The sequence below is a fragment of the Rhincodon typus genome, chromosome 10, assembly GCF_021869965.1.
Source record: "Rhincodon typus isolate 14 chromosome 10, sRhiTyp1.1, whole genome shotgun sequence".
In the NCBI taxonomy this organism is placed as follows: Eukaryota; Metazoa; Chordata; class Chondrichthyes; order Orectolobiformes; family Rhincodontidae; genus Rhincodon; species Rhincodon typus.
The window spans coordinates 52093461-52110526 of NC_063341.1; the positions used below are offsets into that span (position 1 = coordinate 52093461).

General features: G+C 39.8%; 1 protein-coding gene across 1 annotated transcript in view; it reads left to right on the forward strand.

Annotated features, from left to right (window-relative positions):
* Window positions 1–14992, forward strand: part of elovl8b (ELOVL fatty acid elongase 8b) — a 37928-nt gene extending 22936 nt beyond the window's left edge. The window contains exons 3-7 of the mRNA XM_048602121.1: window positions 440–627; window positions 2248–2328; window positions 10555–10611; window positions 12512–12626; window positions 14805–14992. Of these exons, the coding sequence (XP_048458078.1) occupies window positions 440–627; window positions 2248–2328; window positions 10555–10611; window positions 12512–12626; window positions 14805–14992 (629 nt within the window). The remainder of the gene's footprint in view (window positions 1–439; window positions 628–2247; window positions 2329–10554; window positions 10612–12511; window positions 12627–14804) is intronic.
* The last annotated feature ends 2074 nt before the right edge of the window (window positions 14993–17066 follow it).

Genomic DNA, 17066 nt, shown 5'->3' on the forward strand with positions numbered 1-17066 from the left:
TGGATTTGTCAGTCTTTTATTTGGCTTAAACACACCTTGTACATTTCTCGTTATTACACAATAAGAGAATTGTTCAAAGCTTTCTCTTCTGGTTAGTATTAGACCTATACATTTCTGAAGGCTTTCTGTGCCTTTTGACGTTCCTGGCTTCTTCGTCAGTTCCTAGATTTGTGGTTTTTTGGGTGTATGTGGACAGAGGATTGTGTACTGGCCTGTTTCATGTTTAAGGTGCTGAGCACTTAATATAATTCCAATGACTTTTTAGGTAGTAGGAAATGTCATGACCATTTCTTAACTTACATTGGCTGTAAAGTTTGCCTGTAATTCAGATCCATTTTAAAGATGGTAATTTCTATATGTGGGGAAAAGTGATGCATAAGATTGTGTATATTTGTCAGTTGACTTATTTGTTTTAATTGTCTCTTTTCAAAATTTTCAGACAAGAGGACTGACCCCTGGTTCCTGGTTTACTCACCCATTCCCATTATTGTGACCTTCATAGTCTACCTTCTAATCTGCACATATGGACCAAAGTACATGAGAAGTCGAGAACCATTCAATCTGAAATATGTACTACTTGTTTACAATTTCTCCTTAGTTGCTATCTCAGCGTACATTTTTTGGGAGGTACGTATGGTTTCTTCTAATTTTTGTAATTGAGAGTAATCCTCTTATGCCACAGGTACTATTTGAGATGTGTGCTGGTTTCCTTCTAAAAACAAATTGCTATAGGGATAAAGCAGAGGGCGGATCCACTGCACTTCATCTTTGAGAATCCTTTTAGATAAAGGAAGAGGTTAAAAGCTGTCTCTGACTTTGCAAAATGAGCTTCCACAACAAAGACTTGCTATAATAACAGATGTTGCCAAGAGCAGCTTGCCCAAAACAAATAATTACACTCATGTATAATAGGTATTTTTTGTATTTACTCTTTCACGGGATTTGGAGATTGCTGGCAAAAGTGATGTTTGTTGCATCTCCCTCATTGCCCTTGAGAAGGTGGTGGTGAGCTGCTTTCTTGAACTGCTACAATCTGTCTGGTGTAGATAATTCTGTAGTTTTGTCAGGGAATGAGTTCCAGGATTTTGATCCAGCAACAGTGAAGGAGTGGGGATATAGTTCTAAATGTTAAGCATTACATGTTCAGCTTTTCTACTTTTAAGATCTACTTCCCTGAAACCATATGCTTTGCTCCCCCACTGACTATTTCCTGCCACAGTCTATGATCTACGCTCATGAGCCCCCGGGTTTCTCTGTCTCTGAATACTTCTGAAATTGTGCCATAAAATCTGTATTGCCTCTTTCTAACTGTTAGGCCAAAATGCATCACTATACACCACTTGTGTACCCAATTTGCAGGCTTATGTCCAAACCAAATCTAACACAGCCAATTACCACCCCATTAGTTACCCTCAAATCCATAGACACGGTGCCAGCGATGATGGAATCTTGAAACATGACCACCAATGCATCCACTATTTCTAGGGCCACTTCCTGGAGTCACCTTTACTGCAACACAAATGCTTGTCTGATCATCTGACTGTGGAATCCTCTATGACTGTTGCACTTCCACACAGCTTTCTTCCCTGCTGTATAGCGGAATGACTATGGTAGCACAGACTTGGCTATGGTTGAACTATGAACAACCATGACCCTCAGCAAAATGAAAATCAATGAGCAGGCAAGCTTTTTTTATTTTTGACACTGATGATTTAGTGAATGCTTTCTTATGAGGCAAAACTATTGATCAACAACAGTGTTCATTGAGAGAATTCATTGCTATCCGCATCATGATGGGAAGATGAGTGGTTGCCATGGAGGACTCATCATTTGAAGCTAGTGTGGTTGGTTATTTCTAAACAAACCAGAGTAGTCTCTTCACATGGACTTTGGAACTTCTACTTGGTGCTAATTGCTTGATAGATGTCATTGAGATATTTGTACCTAACACTGAGCAAGACGTAAGTTATTTTAGTTAATAATTTCAGCTCTTGACATATCAAGAGTTGAGATTTTTGGATGGGACAAAGAACAAATAGCTATGAGTATCATTTCACTGCATCATTATTAAAATGTCTGAAGTAAACTGAGACTTTTTTTTGGCAGCAAAGAGAAAGTGTGGCAACCATTTGATGTGATACCACTTGATTTTAAACTGTGGTGACATCTGGTTCTGTTTCAGCACAAGTGCTTATTGTGTGGATATTGTGTTTATTTAATATCTAATAATCTAATTTTCCTTTCTAGTTCCTGGTGACTTCAATTCGTGCAAACTACAGCTATCTTTGTGAGCCTGTGGATTACAGCAACAGTGAGCTTGGATTGAGGGTGAGGAACATGGATAGAAAATGGGGCTAAGGATCTATGTAGTGAATTGTATTAGTAAATCTGATGTCCGACATTTAAGTTTGATTCGTAATTATTTGTAGCACGTTCATTTTTTTAAAAAATGGTATTTTAAAGCATAACAATGTATGTTATTTTATTAAAACATTTTTTCAAGTTACAACGTGACCTCTGCACTGTGGCTGAATGTTGATTCAGAATTTGGAAGGAGGCTAACATGTAGGGACCTAAACTCTCAGACACACAATATTTGTTTGCATTTCCCATCCCTTGCAAGTGCAGATGTACTTTGGAGTCCCATTTCCATATTCAGTGACACCCAGATGCTTCATAAATTTATCTGGATCAGATGCTTATGGCTTTGCATGCACATTTCTTCAGTCTCCCTAGAGGCTAATTAAGTTAACAATAGTTGAGGTGACATTTGATTCAAGTCATCAAATACTTTAGTGAGACAAGCTAAAATGTACAAAACAATAGGGTATCAGCAATGTTGATTTGTTCAAAGGCAACTTATTTGAGTAATTATGAAATGGAGCATATGTAATGCTAGTTCCACTTTGGTGGCATCTCTTACACGATATGTATTTATGAATGGGAAATCATGTTTGACAAACTTACTGGAGTATTTTGAGGATGTACCTAGTAGAATAGATGAAGAAGAACCTGAGGATGTGGTACATTTAGATTTTCAGAAAGTTTTTGATAAGGCCTAACATAAGATGATGTTCCAAATAAAAGCACATTGGATTTGTGGCAATATACTGGCAAAGATTGAGAATTAATAGCAAACAGAAACAAACAACAGGAATAAATGGGCTGATTTGAAGTGAAAGATTGTGACAAGTGGGGTACCACAGAGATCAGTGCTTGGACTCCATGTATCCATACTATATATTAATGATTTGGTGGGAATGTAAGTGCTGAGGAGGGCGTAGAGACTTCAGGCCTATTTCTGACAAATTGAGTGAGTGGGCAAATACATGGCACATGCAGGATAAATATGAAGTAGGAAAAACAGAATGGCAGAGTTTTATTTAAGTGGTGATAGATTGAGGTACAAATGTTTCTGGGGGTCCTTTTACACCGGTCATTAAAAGCAAGCATGCAGGTGCAGCAAGTAGTAATGAAGGCAAATGGTCTTTATTGCAGAAGATTTGAGGACAGGAGCAAGAAAGTCTCACTGTTGCTGGACAGGGCTTTGGTGAGAAAACATCTGAAGTATTGTGTTCAGTTTTGAACTCTTTACCTAGAAAAGATACGCTTGCCATAGAAGGAGTGCACCGAAGAACATAAGAACCAGGAGCAGGAGTAGGCCATCCGGCCCTTCGAGCCTGCTCCGCCATTCAGTAAGATCATGGCTGATCTTTTTGTGGACTCAGATCCACTTACCCGCGTTCTCACCATATCCCTTAATTCCTTTATTGTTCAAAAAAAATCTACCTTATCTTTAAAAACGTTTACTGAAGTAGCGTCAACTACTTCACTGGGCAAGGAATTCCATAGATTAACAAGGTTCACCAGTTTGATTTCTGGGCTGGCAGGTTTGTTCTGTGAGAAGGGGTTAAGTTGATTTAGTCTGTGTTCACTGGAGTTCAGAAGAATGAATGGGCTGTCTCACATATAACATTCTGACAGTGATGGACACATGCAGGAGTAATGTTTTCCTGGCCAACAGTCCAAAACAAACGGTCATACTTTCAGGATAGGAGGCCATTTTGGACAGAGACAAGAAATTTCTTCACTAGGAGGGTGATGAGCAGTTTTCTTTTACAGACATCTGTGGAGGTGAAGTCACTGAATACAATGAAGAAAGATCCAGATTTCTAGAAGCTAAAAGTATTGACGGGAATGGGGACAGTGTGAGAATATGGTGTTCAGTTGGAAGATTAACCATGACCATGTGGGTAGCTCAGCACCAATGCCTCACAGCGTTAGGGGCGTGGGTTCAATTTCAGCCTCAGGTGACTGTCTATGTGGAGTTTCCATGTTCTCCCTATGCCTGATTGGGGCTCCGCTGGGTGCTCTGGTGTTGTCTCACGGTCCAAAGATGTGCACCTTAGGTGGATTGGCCACATCAAATTCCCATTGTGTCCAGGGATGTGCAGGCTAGATGGATTAGACATGGGAAATGCAGCGTTGCAAGGATAGGCTGGGTTTTGGGGGGGGGGGGTTTGCTCAGGGAGGAATGCCCTTTGGAGGGTCAGTATGGATTCGATGAGTCGAAGGGCCTGCTTACACACTGTAGGGATTATATAATCTTATGTTAAATGGCAGAGTGAACTTGATGGGTAAAGTGGCCTATTTCTCCTATATTCTATGTTTCTAAGTTCAAATGTGCAATTCAAGAGGATCAGTTACCTCAGTTGGCTGTTTGGCTGGTTTGCAACGTATAGTGGTTCCAGTGGCATGGCTTCAGTTCCTGCACTGGCTGAGATGACCATGAAGGATTGTCCTTCGCAACCTTTTCCCCTGCCTGAGTCATGGTGACCCTCATGTTAAACCACCAGCAGTAGTCTCTCTCACTCAAGAGAGAGCAGCCGCATGGCCTGGTAGGAATATGGTGGCTTTTCATAGTTCATCTGAACAAGCATGTAATATAATGGTCATCTAAGTACAAATCCAAAAATAGTGTACATAGAGAAGCAGGAAGGAAGTGAGGTGTTGCATTCTTAATATAGTTTTACATGAAAATAAAAGCTGTTAAACGTGATTCTTTTTATTTTTAGTATGCAATGGAACCTGTAGCTCCCTCCCTGGCTGCCTTTTGTGTTTCCATACCTCATCCTTTTTGGTTTTGGAAAACCGAGGTGCTATCTCAGATTTATTCTCAATCCAATAATAGTGTTGTGGAAATGAGTTAAGGTGAGCATTTTTTTGCATGTTGATGGAGAGAGGAGCAACTCTACTGTACATCACCCCAAGCCATGCTCATGTGATTCATTAATTGTGGTTAGCTTCAGAGTAGCATTAGCAGAAGCCCATTCATTTACAGATGATTCAGAAAGAAGGCATGAAACAGAAAATGTAAAGTCTTCTAAAACGTGAGTCTGTCCCTCAAGTTAAAGAATCTAATGATATTTTAAAAATCTACAGCAGGTATAAAACTACTTAACATTGTTGAGCTTCACATATCCTTGAAGTTGATTGGCTTCAGTTTTTCTACTTCAAGTTGAATATATTCAGACCATGACAATTTAAACATTCTTCCCAGCTTTTTTATGGCAAGGTGAGATTGCGTGGGTGGCTTTATGTTGACCTATATATGCATGGCATAGCACGTGACTGGGATTTACCCTGCTGCTGCCTACTCCCTCCCACTTAAGCAGTTTTCAGTGGTGGTGTTGAAAGAGCACCCTCTTGTGATTACTGATTTTGCTTTAGTGCCATTTAGTGAAAAATTAGACCATTTTCTAAGGGGCTGCCATGTTGAAATGCTAAACAACTTGAGTTTAAGTTTTTTTGCTAAATATATTTCTGCACTTGTTGGAAAGTTATTTTTATTACAAGGTAGATGACTCCTTCATTGGTTCAGTTTGCTTATTTACTTTTGCGCCCCTCTGAAAAGGAGAGGATTTAATCTCAATGGAGTTGTAGACCCAGAGTTGAAACCTGTTTAAGACCGTAAGACATAAGAGCAGAAATTAGGCCATTCGGCTCATTGGGTCTGCTCCACCATTCAATCATGGCTGATAAGTTCCTCAACCCCATTCTCCTGCTTTCTCCCCGTAACCCTTGATCCCCTTGATAATCAAGAACCTATCTATCTCCGTCTCGAATGTACTCAATGACCTGGCCTCCACAGCCTTCTGTGTCAGTGAATTCCATAGATTCACCACTGTCTGGCTGAAGTTCCTCCATATCTCCTTTCTAAAAGGTCTTCCCTTTACTCTAAGGCTGTGCCCTCAGGTCCTAGTCTCTCCTAACAATGGAAGCATCTTCCCAACACCCACTCTGTCCAGGCCATTCAGTATTCTGTAAGTTTCAATTAGATCCCCCCTCATCCTTCTAAACTCCAATGAGTATAGCCCCAAGAGTCCTCAAACGTTCCTCATATGTTAAGCTTTCCATTCCTGGGACCATTCTCGTGAACCTCCTCTGAACCCGCTCTAAGGCCAATGCATCCTTCCTGAGATATGGGGCCCAAAACTGCATGCAATACTCCAAATGTGGCCTGACCAGCACCTTATAAAGCGTCAGTAGCACATCCCTGCTTTTATATCCAAGTCCTCGCAAAATAAATGCCAACATTGCATTTGCCTTCCTGACTACTGACTCAACCTGCAAGTTTACCTTGAGCGAATCCTGGACTAGAACTCCCAAGTCTCTTTGCACTTCAGACTTCTGAATTTTCTCCCCATTTAGAAAATAGTCTATGCTTTTGTTCTTCCTACCAAAGTGCATGACCTCACACTTCCCCACGTTGTACTCCATCTGCCACTTCTTTGCCCACTCTCCTAACTTATCCAAGTGCTTTTGCAACCTCCCCACCTCCTCAATACTACCTGTCCTTCCACCTATCTTTGTATCATCTGCAAACTTAGCCAGAATGCCCACAGTTCCTTTATCTAGATCATTAATGAACAAAGTGAAGAGTTGTGGTCCTAGCACCAACCCTTGCGGAACACCAGTAGTCACCGGCTGCCATCCCGAGAAAGACTTCTTTATCCCTACTCTCTACTTTCTGCCAGACAGCCAATCTTCTATCCATGCTAGCACCTTGCCTCTAACACAGTGGGTCCTTATCTTACTCGGCCGCCTCCTGTGTGGCACCTTGTCAAAGGCCTTCTTGAATTCCAGGTAGATAGCATCCAATGGCTCTCCTTGGTCTACCCTGCTCATTACTTCCTCGAAGAATTCTAGCAGATTTGTCAGGCATGACCTCCCCTTGACAAAACCATGCTGACTTTGCCTTATTTTACTATACATTTCCAAATATTTAGAAATTTCATCTTTACAATGGACTTCAAAATCTCAATCTTATAGAAAATGGCTTGTGTGGGAAAATGGATGGATTCACACTTGTGTAGTGACAGTGCTTCTTGGAGGTGCGATTAGGCAGTTTACAGGAGAGAGTAAAAGTGATTTAATTCAACTTTTGTGACACCTCTCATCTGAATACTTGGAGCTAACACTTATTCAAAATAGATAACTTCCAAATATTAAACCAAAACGCTTTAAAAGTTAAAGAAAGCAAATATTCCAGCAGCGCTGTTCCTTTAATAGAAACATTTGCCCAATCTACATGAACAACAGAGATTTCCAACTTAACTGTGAAAATCCACTGATATATCTCCCAGCTCCCCATCCCGGTTTTGTCTCATTGTTTATTTATGCATAATGACTTGAAATGTTTAGATCTATATCCTGTGTAATCAGTATAAATGTTGTGATTGTTTGCAGAAGTGTAAAACTGATGTATTAAGCATTGATTCTTTTATTCAAGTTGCATCTTTGACAAAAAGTTTCGATAGTGCGAGACTCACTGTTCAATGCATTTGGGTCTGAAGAATGAGTATAATTGAGTAATGAGGCCTGGTGTTTGAACATGGGAAGATTATTCTAAGCTAATGCTTGTTCCAGTACCAGTATCAGCATGATAGAGCCCTAATGTATAATTGCCAGTTCAATAATTTAGTGTGACCTGTAAGTACTATTTTAGCTGATTTTTGCACTTCTTCCAACTGAATACTCACCAATTGCTGGATGTCACACTTCATTGCTGTGTTGTGGTGACATATATATTTAAGCATTTGATGTTTCTATCATGATTTAATTATGGAATTACTAATAATGGGCACAACTTACACAAATTTCCTATAATTAATGCATAATGTACAGTGTGTTATATCAGAAAATGTGGAACAACATATGAAGATGCAGAAAACAAATGTTGATTAAAATGGTCTTGTTTGAACTTCAGAATATCAAGTGTGTATATGGATCATGAGGTCATTATCAACTCTGTAGGTAATCAAGTCATTCATTGGTACAATGCAATGAGGGCTTGCATTTCCAATAAGTGGAAATCAAAGCAAAATATTTGTGTTGTTTATATATTTCTATATCATTTTAAAGATCATCTCCAGTCGTAATTTATGGGTAACTGTTGTGCTGCCAATGTTGTGTTATAAAATCTGACTAATTAATACAAACAAATCAATAATCAAAGCAAGTAAATGCCCAGGGATATGTAGTATTTATTGCAGATTTTAAGTAAGGTTTGTCAGTACAGGAATTGACTGGCCTCTCGGGACATACTAGAAGATTGGAAATTGGCAGACATTCCCATTTTCAAAAAGACAACAAAGCAGATATAGGCAATAACAGATGGATCAATTTTGCTTAAATACCTTGTAAAATAATGAAATCAATTATCAGAAATAAATTTGAGAATTATCTGTACAATTAACTAGTTATCTGTCAACGTAAATTCAGATTGGGAAGACCCTGCTGAACCAGTTTTCTTTTTGACCCTATTTAGGAAGTGAAAATGCAGGTTAATTGTGAACAGCTCCGTTATATGTACCTGGATTTACAAAGTAATGGAGGTTATAGATAAACCATTGGCATAGATAAGTAACTAGCCAAAGATGTGTCTTTGTTATAGCAGAATCATTGGATTGTTACAGTGCAGAAGGGGACCATTTAACCCATTGTGCCTACAGTTATATTTGGGCAGGGGTTTGGTGCTAGAAATTTGAGTGGGACACCCGTGAAAATGGCATTGGAGCTACCAGTGTTTCCAAATTATAACAGTGATTTGGATTTTAAAAATTTACTGCAGTTTGGCTACTTTTTTTTTCATTCATTTTGTGCGATGTGGGCGTCACTGGCTGGCCAGCATTTCTTGCCCATCCCTAGTTGCCCTTGAGAAGGTGGTAGTGAGCTGCCGTTTTGAACCACTGCAGTCCTCCTGCTGTGAGTTGACCCACAATGCTGTTAGGGAGGGAATTCCAGGATTTTGACCCAGTGACAGTGAAGGTACGGCGATATATTTCCAAGTCAGGATGGTGAGTGACTTGGAGGGGGACTTGGAGGTGATGGTGTTCCCATATATCTGCTGCCCTTGTCCTTCTAGATGGGAGTGATTGTGGGTTTGGAAGGTGCTGTCTGTGGATCTTTGAATTTCCAAGTGATACCAAACTCGTAGAATCATACAATACAGAAGAGGCCCTTTGGCCCATTAAGTCTGCACCGATAAAAGCTATTCTAAATCTACACCACTTTCCAGCACTTGGCCCATAGCCTTGAAAGTTATGATATTTCAAGTGCTCATCCAAGTACTTTGGATTCCCAACTCAACTACCCTCCCAGACAGTGTATTTCAAGTTCCCATCTCCCTCGAAGACAAAAATCTTTTTCTCCAATCTCCTCTAAACCTCCTTTTCACTGTAAAATGTGTCCCCGTGTTATTGACCCTTTACCAAGGGGACAGCTGCTTTCTATCCCCCCTGTGCATGCTCCTCAATGTTATACACCTCATTTCAGGTCTCTTCTCAGATTGCTTTCTTTACAGCAGGGTTTATTCAGCCTCTCTTCATAACTAAACTTCTCTGTCCCTGCTGAATCTCCTCCACACCCACTCCAGTGCAGTCACACCCTTCCTATAGTGCAGTGACCAGAACTGCGCGAAGTACAGCAGCTGTGGCCTAACCAAAGTTTTTGTGCAGCTCCAACATAATCTTGCTGCTCTAATATTTATGTCAAATTTTTTTGATAAAGGTAAGTGTCGTTGAGCTACCCTGTTAAACTGTTCTGCCAATTTCAAGGATATTCGAGCAGCACATCAAGATCCCTCTGAGCTTCCTCGTGTCCTGCCATTCATTGAGCACTCTCTTGTCTTGTCACTGCTTCCAAAGTGTATCACCTCACACATCAGGGTTAAATTCCATCTGTTATTGATCTGATGAATAGTTGAAGTTCAAAAATAGACCTAGCAGAACAGTGGCAGGGTTAAATTTAATCAGGATGCAAGTGAGCGTTCTTTGAAAGTTTGAAGTAAAAAGAAGCATCGGAAATAAATAGACATCAGAAAATCTTTGAACAGCAGTAAAATCAGTAAATTTCAAAGGTGCAAAATGCCTACTCAAAGTCCAACATTTCTTTCTAGATGGCAGTGGACTTACTTTGCATGTCTACCATTTTATGTCATTATTTTAGTCTTATCTTTGCAACTTTTTCTTCATCATCCTTGTCTGTTTACAGATGGCAAATGTCTGCTGGTGGTTTTTCTTCTCTAAAGTCATTGAACTGATGGATACGGTAAGTGACCAACTTTTAATAAGGAAAATGCTATACTTTCAGTTGTTTCAGTGCTTTTCTGAGATTTTTCCTTTAAAGAGGTTTTTGAATTAGAAACCAACATTTACAATTCAATTACTAATTGACCAAGTATGTTGTTGGAACTTCACTTGTTTTTAATTTGCAGTGATTGGTGAATGCACCACTGGCACAATAGTACTAACCCATGCTGACAATAAAACCACATTTGCCAAGGTACTTGCCATAAATGAATAATTGAGTAATAATGGATTGAGTGTAATTCATGAGGACGGTGTCACGTTACTTCCAGGAATGAAATCTATATCTCACTGATCCTGGCAAGGTAGTACTATGGAGAGTGCATTATTTTAGCTGACACAACTAACCAGTACATTTATGACTCATGCCTTGATTCAATATGGTTGATTCTCACTTGAAAGTCAAAATTGGTTTCAAGCTCTATTCTAGGACTAGTGCCACTTCAATAGACTAATGATTTGCCTGGAGACGTGAGTCAATGCCCCAAGTGCTTTTTGAACTGGATATTAAAGGATGCCATGTGATTATTCAACGAAGTACAAACAGTTTTGATGACTTGACCAGCATTTGACTGGTAACATATTCCACCAAAAATAAATGAACAAGTCATTCAATTCATGGCTTCTTGTGAAGATATTTCTGTGTAAAATGGCTGCCCTATTTGCATATAGAATAGTTGCTTCAGTTCAATGACTTTTCCTTGTGTTCACTGCTGTCAGATTTTTCTGAACGAAATAGTAAAGTGCTGTATAACTGCAATTTTCTTACACCTTTCTTTGACCTTCAAATACTAGATGGCAGTTTAAGCTTCTGTTCTAAACCTGGTTCATTCATATTTTTGAAATATCTTCAACTTTTGTTGAAGTAGAATGGAAACTTGTCAATTTCATGATCAAACCTGAAATGAGTATCACTTGACAGCTGTAGTTGTGAATTGGATATTTGTTTATTTGATTGGCTTGATTAGCAGGGTGAGTATCCTGGCTATGAATACTAGTTCAAAGCCAAAAAGAAATTAATTAGCACCTGCTAAAATTCAGGACTTGACTTATGGACAGTGAGAATGAGCTGCAAACCTGTTACTTTTAGCACATTAGTATTACATTGCATCCGTTTGTCTGTGTAACCATGAAAATGAAGACAACTGTATAGATACTTACTAATATTGTTTTCTGTATGGTAAAGATTCTGTGAAATAAAAAAAAATTGAATGACATCAGTTTTGCTATAGAATGTTCTAAGCATGTTTTCAATTGCCAAGCTGCTAAATTATTTTGACATTCATCTCTGTGGAGTACCATGCAAGAAGATACTGAATGTAATCCTATTAGAAATTTAATCTCCCAGTGTGAAATATGATTTTCATGGCTACAAAATGAAATTTGAATAAAATCAATACTAATATCTCCTTGGAGGTTTTAACTTGTAAAAATGCTTTATATAGACTAACATTATTAATGGCATTGGCCTGGTGATAGACGAGTCTGTCGTATCAGAGATAATTAGGGAGCATTCTAAATAATATAACGTCAAATCTAATGAACTTTATATCACTGAATTTAACATCACAGTGAAAGAAGTACAGTTGATTCCAATTTGCTCTTTGCATCAATCTAGAATTCTATTTTAAATTTGCGGAAAAACAACAATATAAAAGTTGACTGTTTTGTTGTTTAGTCTCTCATTGTGACCATTCAATGTTTTTATTCATTGCTCAGAAGTGACAAGGGACTAGACAGAATTGATTTAGTATTTTGGCTCCCTTGAACCCACATTATGGATCCTATAAATTTCCTCCTCTTATTTTCATCATTTCTACAGCCCTTTTGATTCCTCTTTTTTTTTGTTTCCCTTCGGACAGATATTTTTCATTCTGAGGAAAAAGTACAATCAGATCACATTTCTTCATGTTTATCACCATGGTACAATGATTTTCAACTGGTGGGCTGGAGTGAAGTATGTACCAGGGGGCCAGTGTAAGTATTTAAATTGTGGCCAACAGGACACGTACAGCATTTTTGGTAAAGTTTTGACATGAAGTGAACAGTCATTGACTTTTCAAAGCAAATCTTACAAGAATAATTTAACATTAAAACATTAAAATTATTTGCAAGTGAAATCTCTCTTCTATTGCATAATTTTAAGTTGGGATGCATTATTAGCAAAATTGTTGGCAAATTTTCTACTGTTTCATAATTAACGTATTCAGCTCTCCTAATGCTACAGTGCTCTTGTGTAGACCAGGAACAAATTGAGCAAAATATCTGGAATGATAGAAGGATACCATTTGGTGACTTTTTATCTGTACTGGCCCTTTGAAAGCACCATCCAATTTAATCCCATGATCTCTGCCCATAACCTGCCAGAGGAAGCAGTCTCTCTCTACTGGCACTATCAAAGCTTCTCAATTTTGAACACTTCTGTTTAAGTTTGTTTTCTATGAGGGACAGCCTTAGCTTCTCCAAATTAACCATGTATTTAAACTTGCTCATTTCTGAGAAACATGCTTTGCCCCTCTCCATAGGGTTTGATTTCTTAGCGCTTATTCACTTTGTGTTTACTTGGAGGAGGCCAGCCTTTTGCTTTTCAGTGATGACGAAGAGACCGGTAGCTTATCACAGTGGGGAGTGCTGAACAGTCAAGAGGGTGGATATGTCACTGTAAAGCACACGACCAGGGCAGTGTCACCTACAGCAACAACCAACTGCTTGCATGACAAACACACAGCATGTGCTTGAAGTAAGTAGGCATGTGTGAAATTCAAAGGGAACTGGTCCTTAGTGTGTTGAAGGGGATCAATCAGGAGGTGCTGTTCAGATCAGGGACGTACTCAATTCTAGTCCGGGTTGTTGGCCACAGTCAATTAAGTGCTTGGTGCTGTCAGAGTCTGGTGATCTGTGTCCTTGAAATCGAGGGATTGAGCCCATTGTAGGTTCCATAGGTGAAGTTCAGGGAATACAGGTCAGTCATCGGCCTGTGGAGAGATCAGACTAGGGGACTTTGCAGGCAAAAAATGTGGCAAAGAGACAAAGAGAGGGATTGAGTTTGCTGGAAGAAGATAGGAGAGGTGATGGATGGTGAGTCAGTAGCAACCAGAGAGGGTGGAACAAGTTGGTTGTTTGAAGATAAAGTGGGTGAGGGCTGTTGAGTTGTTGTGATAGATGGAATAGTGAGAGTTGCCGTCCATGAGCCTTGATGACGTGATTATGCAGTGGCAGAGTTTGAGTGGTGGCGGCTGTAGGAATGTGAGGTAGCAGAGAGAAGATGATGGCACTTAGTCTTGCGATACACAATAACCTTTTTCCTGTGCTGCTGGGTGTTCCTTTTAATTTGGGCCACTGCACTGCTCCCAGATGCTAACTGGGTCCAGGCTGGCTGGATCTGCCTTTCTCTCCTTTTCACCCCAGCCCTCAAGGTCAATGACACCAGGTTATAGTCCAGCAGGTTTATTTGGGATCACAAGCTTTCGGAATGCTGCTTCATCAGGTGAAGTCACCCGGCAGGTGATAATGGTGAAGCTCCACTGTGTGAGGGGCAGTTCCTGGCTTGCAGTTCGGAAGTGGTGTACAGCTAGGCTTTAAATAAAGTGCCTGCAGCAGTGAGTGCCTCTGCTGCTGCTGTGTAATTACGTGAGAAGGCTACCGAAGAGCCCAGTAGCACGATTAATGAGTTGAAAACCGTTCAGTTGTGTGTGACAAGTAGTTGTGAACCATGGTGGACTGGGCACAGTGAATCTCACTTGACAAAAACCTTTACCTGAAAATGGGAATATTCAGCCCAAAATTTCACAGAATTGATATAGCACAGAAGGAAGCCATTCAGCCCATAGTGTCTGCACCAGCTTTTTGAATGAGCGTTTTGCTTAATATTATTTCTTCTGCCTTCTCCCTAATTTACTGCTAATTGTACTCGTTTTGTCAGCTGATATGAAACGTTTTGCTTTGTTTTCTAAACTATCTCCTAGTTTCTCATTTCCAAAAGAAAAGAATTTTACAGGACTGGAGAGATCATTAATCGCTGTTGGTTCTTTGCTAGAACTTATTGGCTGATGATACAATGGTGATCCTTTTTCATATGGAATGGAATTGAAGTCCAGCTATTGACAAACTTGATCTCTCATATAGCTGCAAGTAAATTTTCTTTCTTCCCTTCAGCCTTCTTCATCGGCTTGTTGAATTCCTTTGTTCATATTGTGATGTACCTATACTATGGAATTGCTGCAATGGGACCACACATGCAGAAGTATTTGTGGTGGAAGCGTTATCTCACCATGCTTCAGCTGGTAGGTTTGCTGTATGTTTGTACTGTGAGATTTTCTGTGGGGTTTTCATTATACAAGTGAGCCAATGAAAATCTTGGATTTTTCGAAGAAAAACTGATGATATCTGGATACTTTATGCACTGTTGAGCTGCACGGAGAATCCTCAAACCTGAAAAGACTTCCTATCCTTAAACTGTACTTAAGTGACTCAACAAAGCTGTAATTCAATTGAGAAAGTTTTCTGCAGGCCTGCCTTTCACACTTTATTACAGCAAATAGAATTGGCATTAAGAAGATAAGAAATAGAAGCATGAGTAGGCCATTTGAAGCTCAGGTCTGACCCCACCATTCAACAAGATCGTGGTCGATCAGGCCCAGGCATTAGCTTCTTTTGCATGCCATCTCCTCAAAGCTGTCAACTACCTGGTATTTCAAAAAACTACCAAACTCCTCTTTTAAAATACTCTAGCCTCCACAACGCTCCGTGGGATAGGGAATTCCAAAATTGACTGCCCTTAGGGAGAAGAAATTCCTTTGTATCTCAGTTTTAAGTGAGCATCGTCGTCTTCTACAAATATGTCCCCTAGTTTGGGTTTCCCCTAGGAAAGGAACCAACTTCTCAACATCTACCCCGAATCTTGTATCTTTCAATAAGATTGCTCTTTATTCTTCTGAACTGTAATTAATAAAGACCTAACCTGTTTAGCTATTCTTGATAAGTCAACCCCTTTTGTCCTCCAATACCAGTGCATCCATTTTTTAAATACAGGAGTCTAAAACTCTACATAATTCATCAGGTGCAGCCCCACCAGCACCCTGTCCTGTTGTAACAAGACCTTCCTTGTCTTTAAACTCCAACTCCCTAGCATTAAAGGCCATAATTCTGTTTGCCTTCTTAATTATTTGCTGCATCTGTGTGCTAACTTTGTGTTTCATGCGTTTAAAAAAATCCAGATGCTTCTTTGCTGCACTTTCTTGGAGCCTCTTTCCACTTCAGCAATACAGGTAGTTCTGCTATAACGCTTGTTTCATTAACCTGCATTGGCTGTAACGCGACTGATGAATAGTGGACGCTGTTTGGATAACGCAAAGTTTCTGCTGAATGGGTGCAGCAATTTTCCATAGTGGTTTCCCTATAATGCAATTTTCTATAGCACAGAGTCACACAAGAATGCAACTGTCGTGTTATAGGATAACTATCTGTAGTCTGCTTTTTGATTCTTCCTATCAAAGTGCATGATCTCTCACTTTACCACTTTAATCTCTGTCTACCAAGTTTTGCCCATTCACTAAACCTATCTATGTCCCTTTGCAGATTCCTCATGTTCTCGTAACCACATGCTGTCACAACTACATTTTTATCATCAGCAAATCTGGATACATTACAACAAAAGAAAGAATTGAAGATTCAAGAAATAGAGTCAGAGTCATACAGAATGAAAACAGACCCTTTGGTCTAACCGGTCCAAGCCGACCATGTTCACAACTAAACTAGTCCCACCTGCCTGCTCTTGACCCGTATTCCTCCAAGCCTTCCCTATTCATGAACTTATCTAAATGTTTTTTTGAACATTGTAAGTGTACACGCGTCCACCGCTTTTTCTGGCAGTTCATTCCACACACAAACCACTCTGTGTTAAAAGGTTGTCCTCATGCCCTTTTTAAATATTTTTTCCTCTCACCTTAAAAATATGTCCCCTATTCTCGAAATCCTTCACCCTAGGGAAAAAGATGACTGTCATTTACCATATCTACACGCCTCATGATTTTGTAAATCTCTACAAGATTACCCCTTAACCTTCAGTGGAAAAATGTCCCAGCCAATCCAGCCTCTCCTTATAACTCAAACCCTCCATTCCTGGCAAAATCCTGGTAAATAACTTCAGAACCGTCTCCAGCTTAATAATATCCTTCCTATAACAGGGCGACCAGAATGGCACACAGTACTCCAGAAAAGGCCTCACCAATGTCCTGTACAACCTCAACATGACATCTCAACTCCTATACTCAAAGGTCTCAGCAATGAAGTCAAGCATGCTAAACGCCTTCTTAACCACCCTGTTTACCTGTGATGCAAATTTCAAAGAATTATGTACCTGAACCTGAGACAACAAGGTGCAGGGCTGGATGAACACAGCAGGCCAAGCAGCAGCAT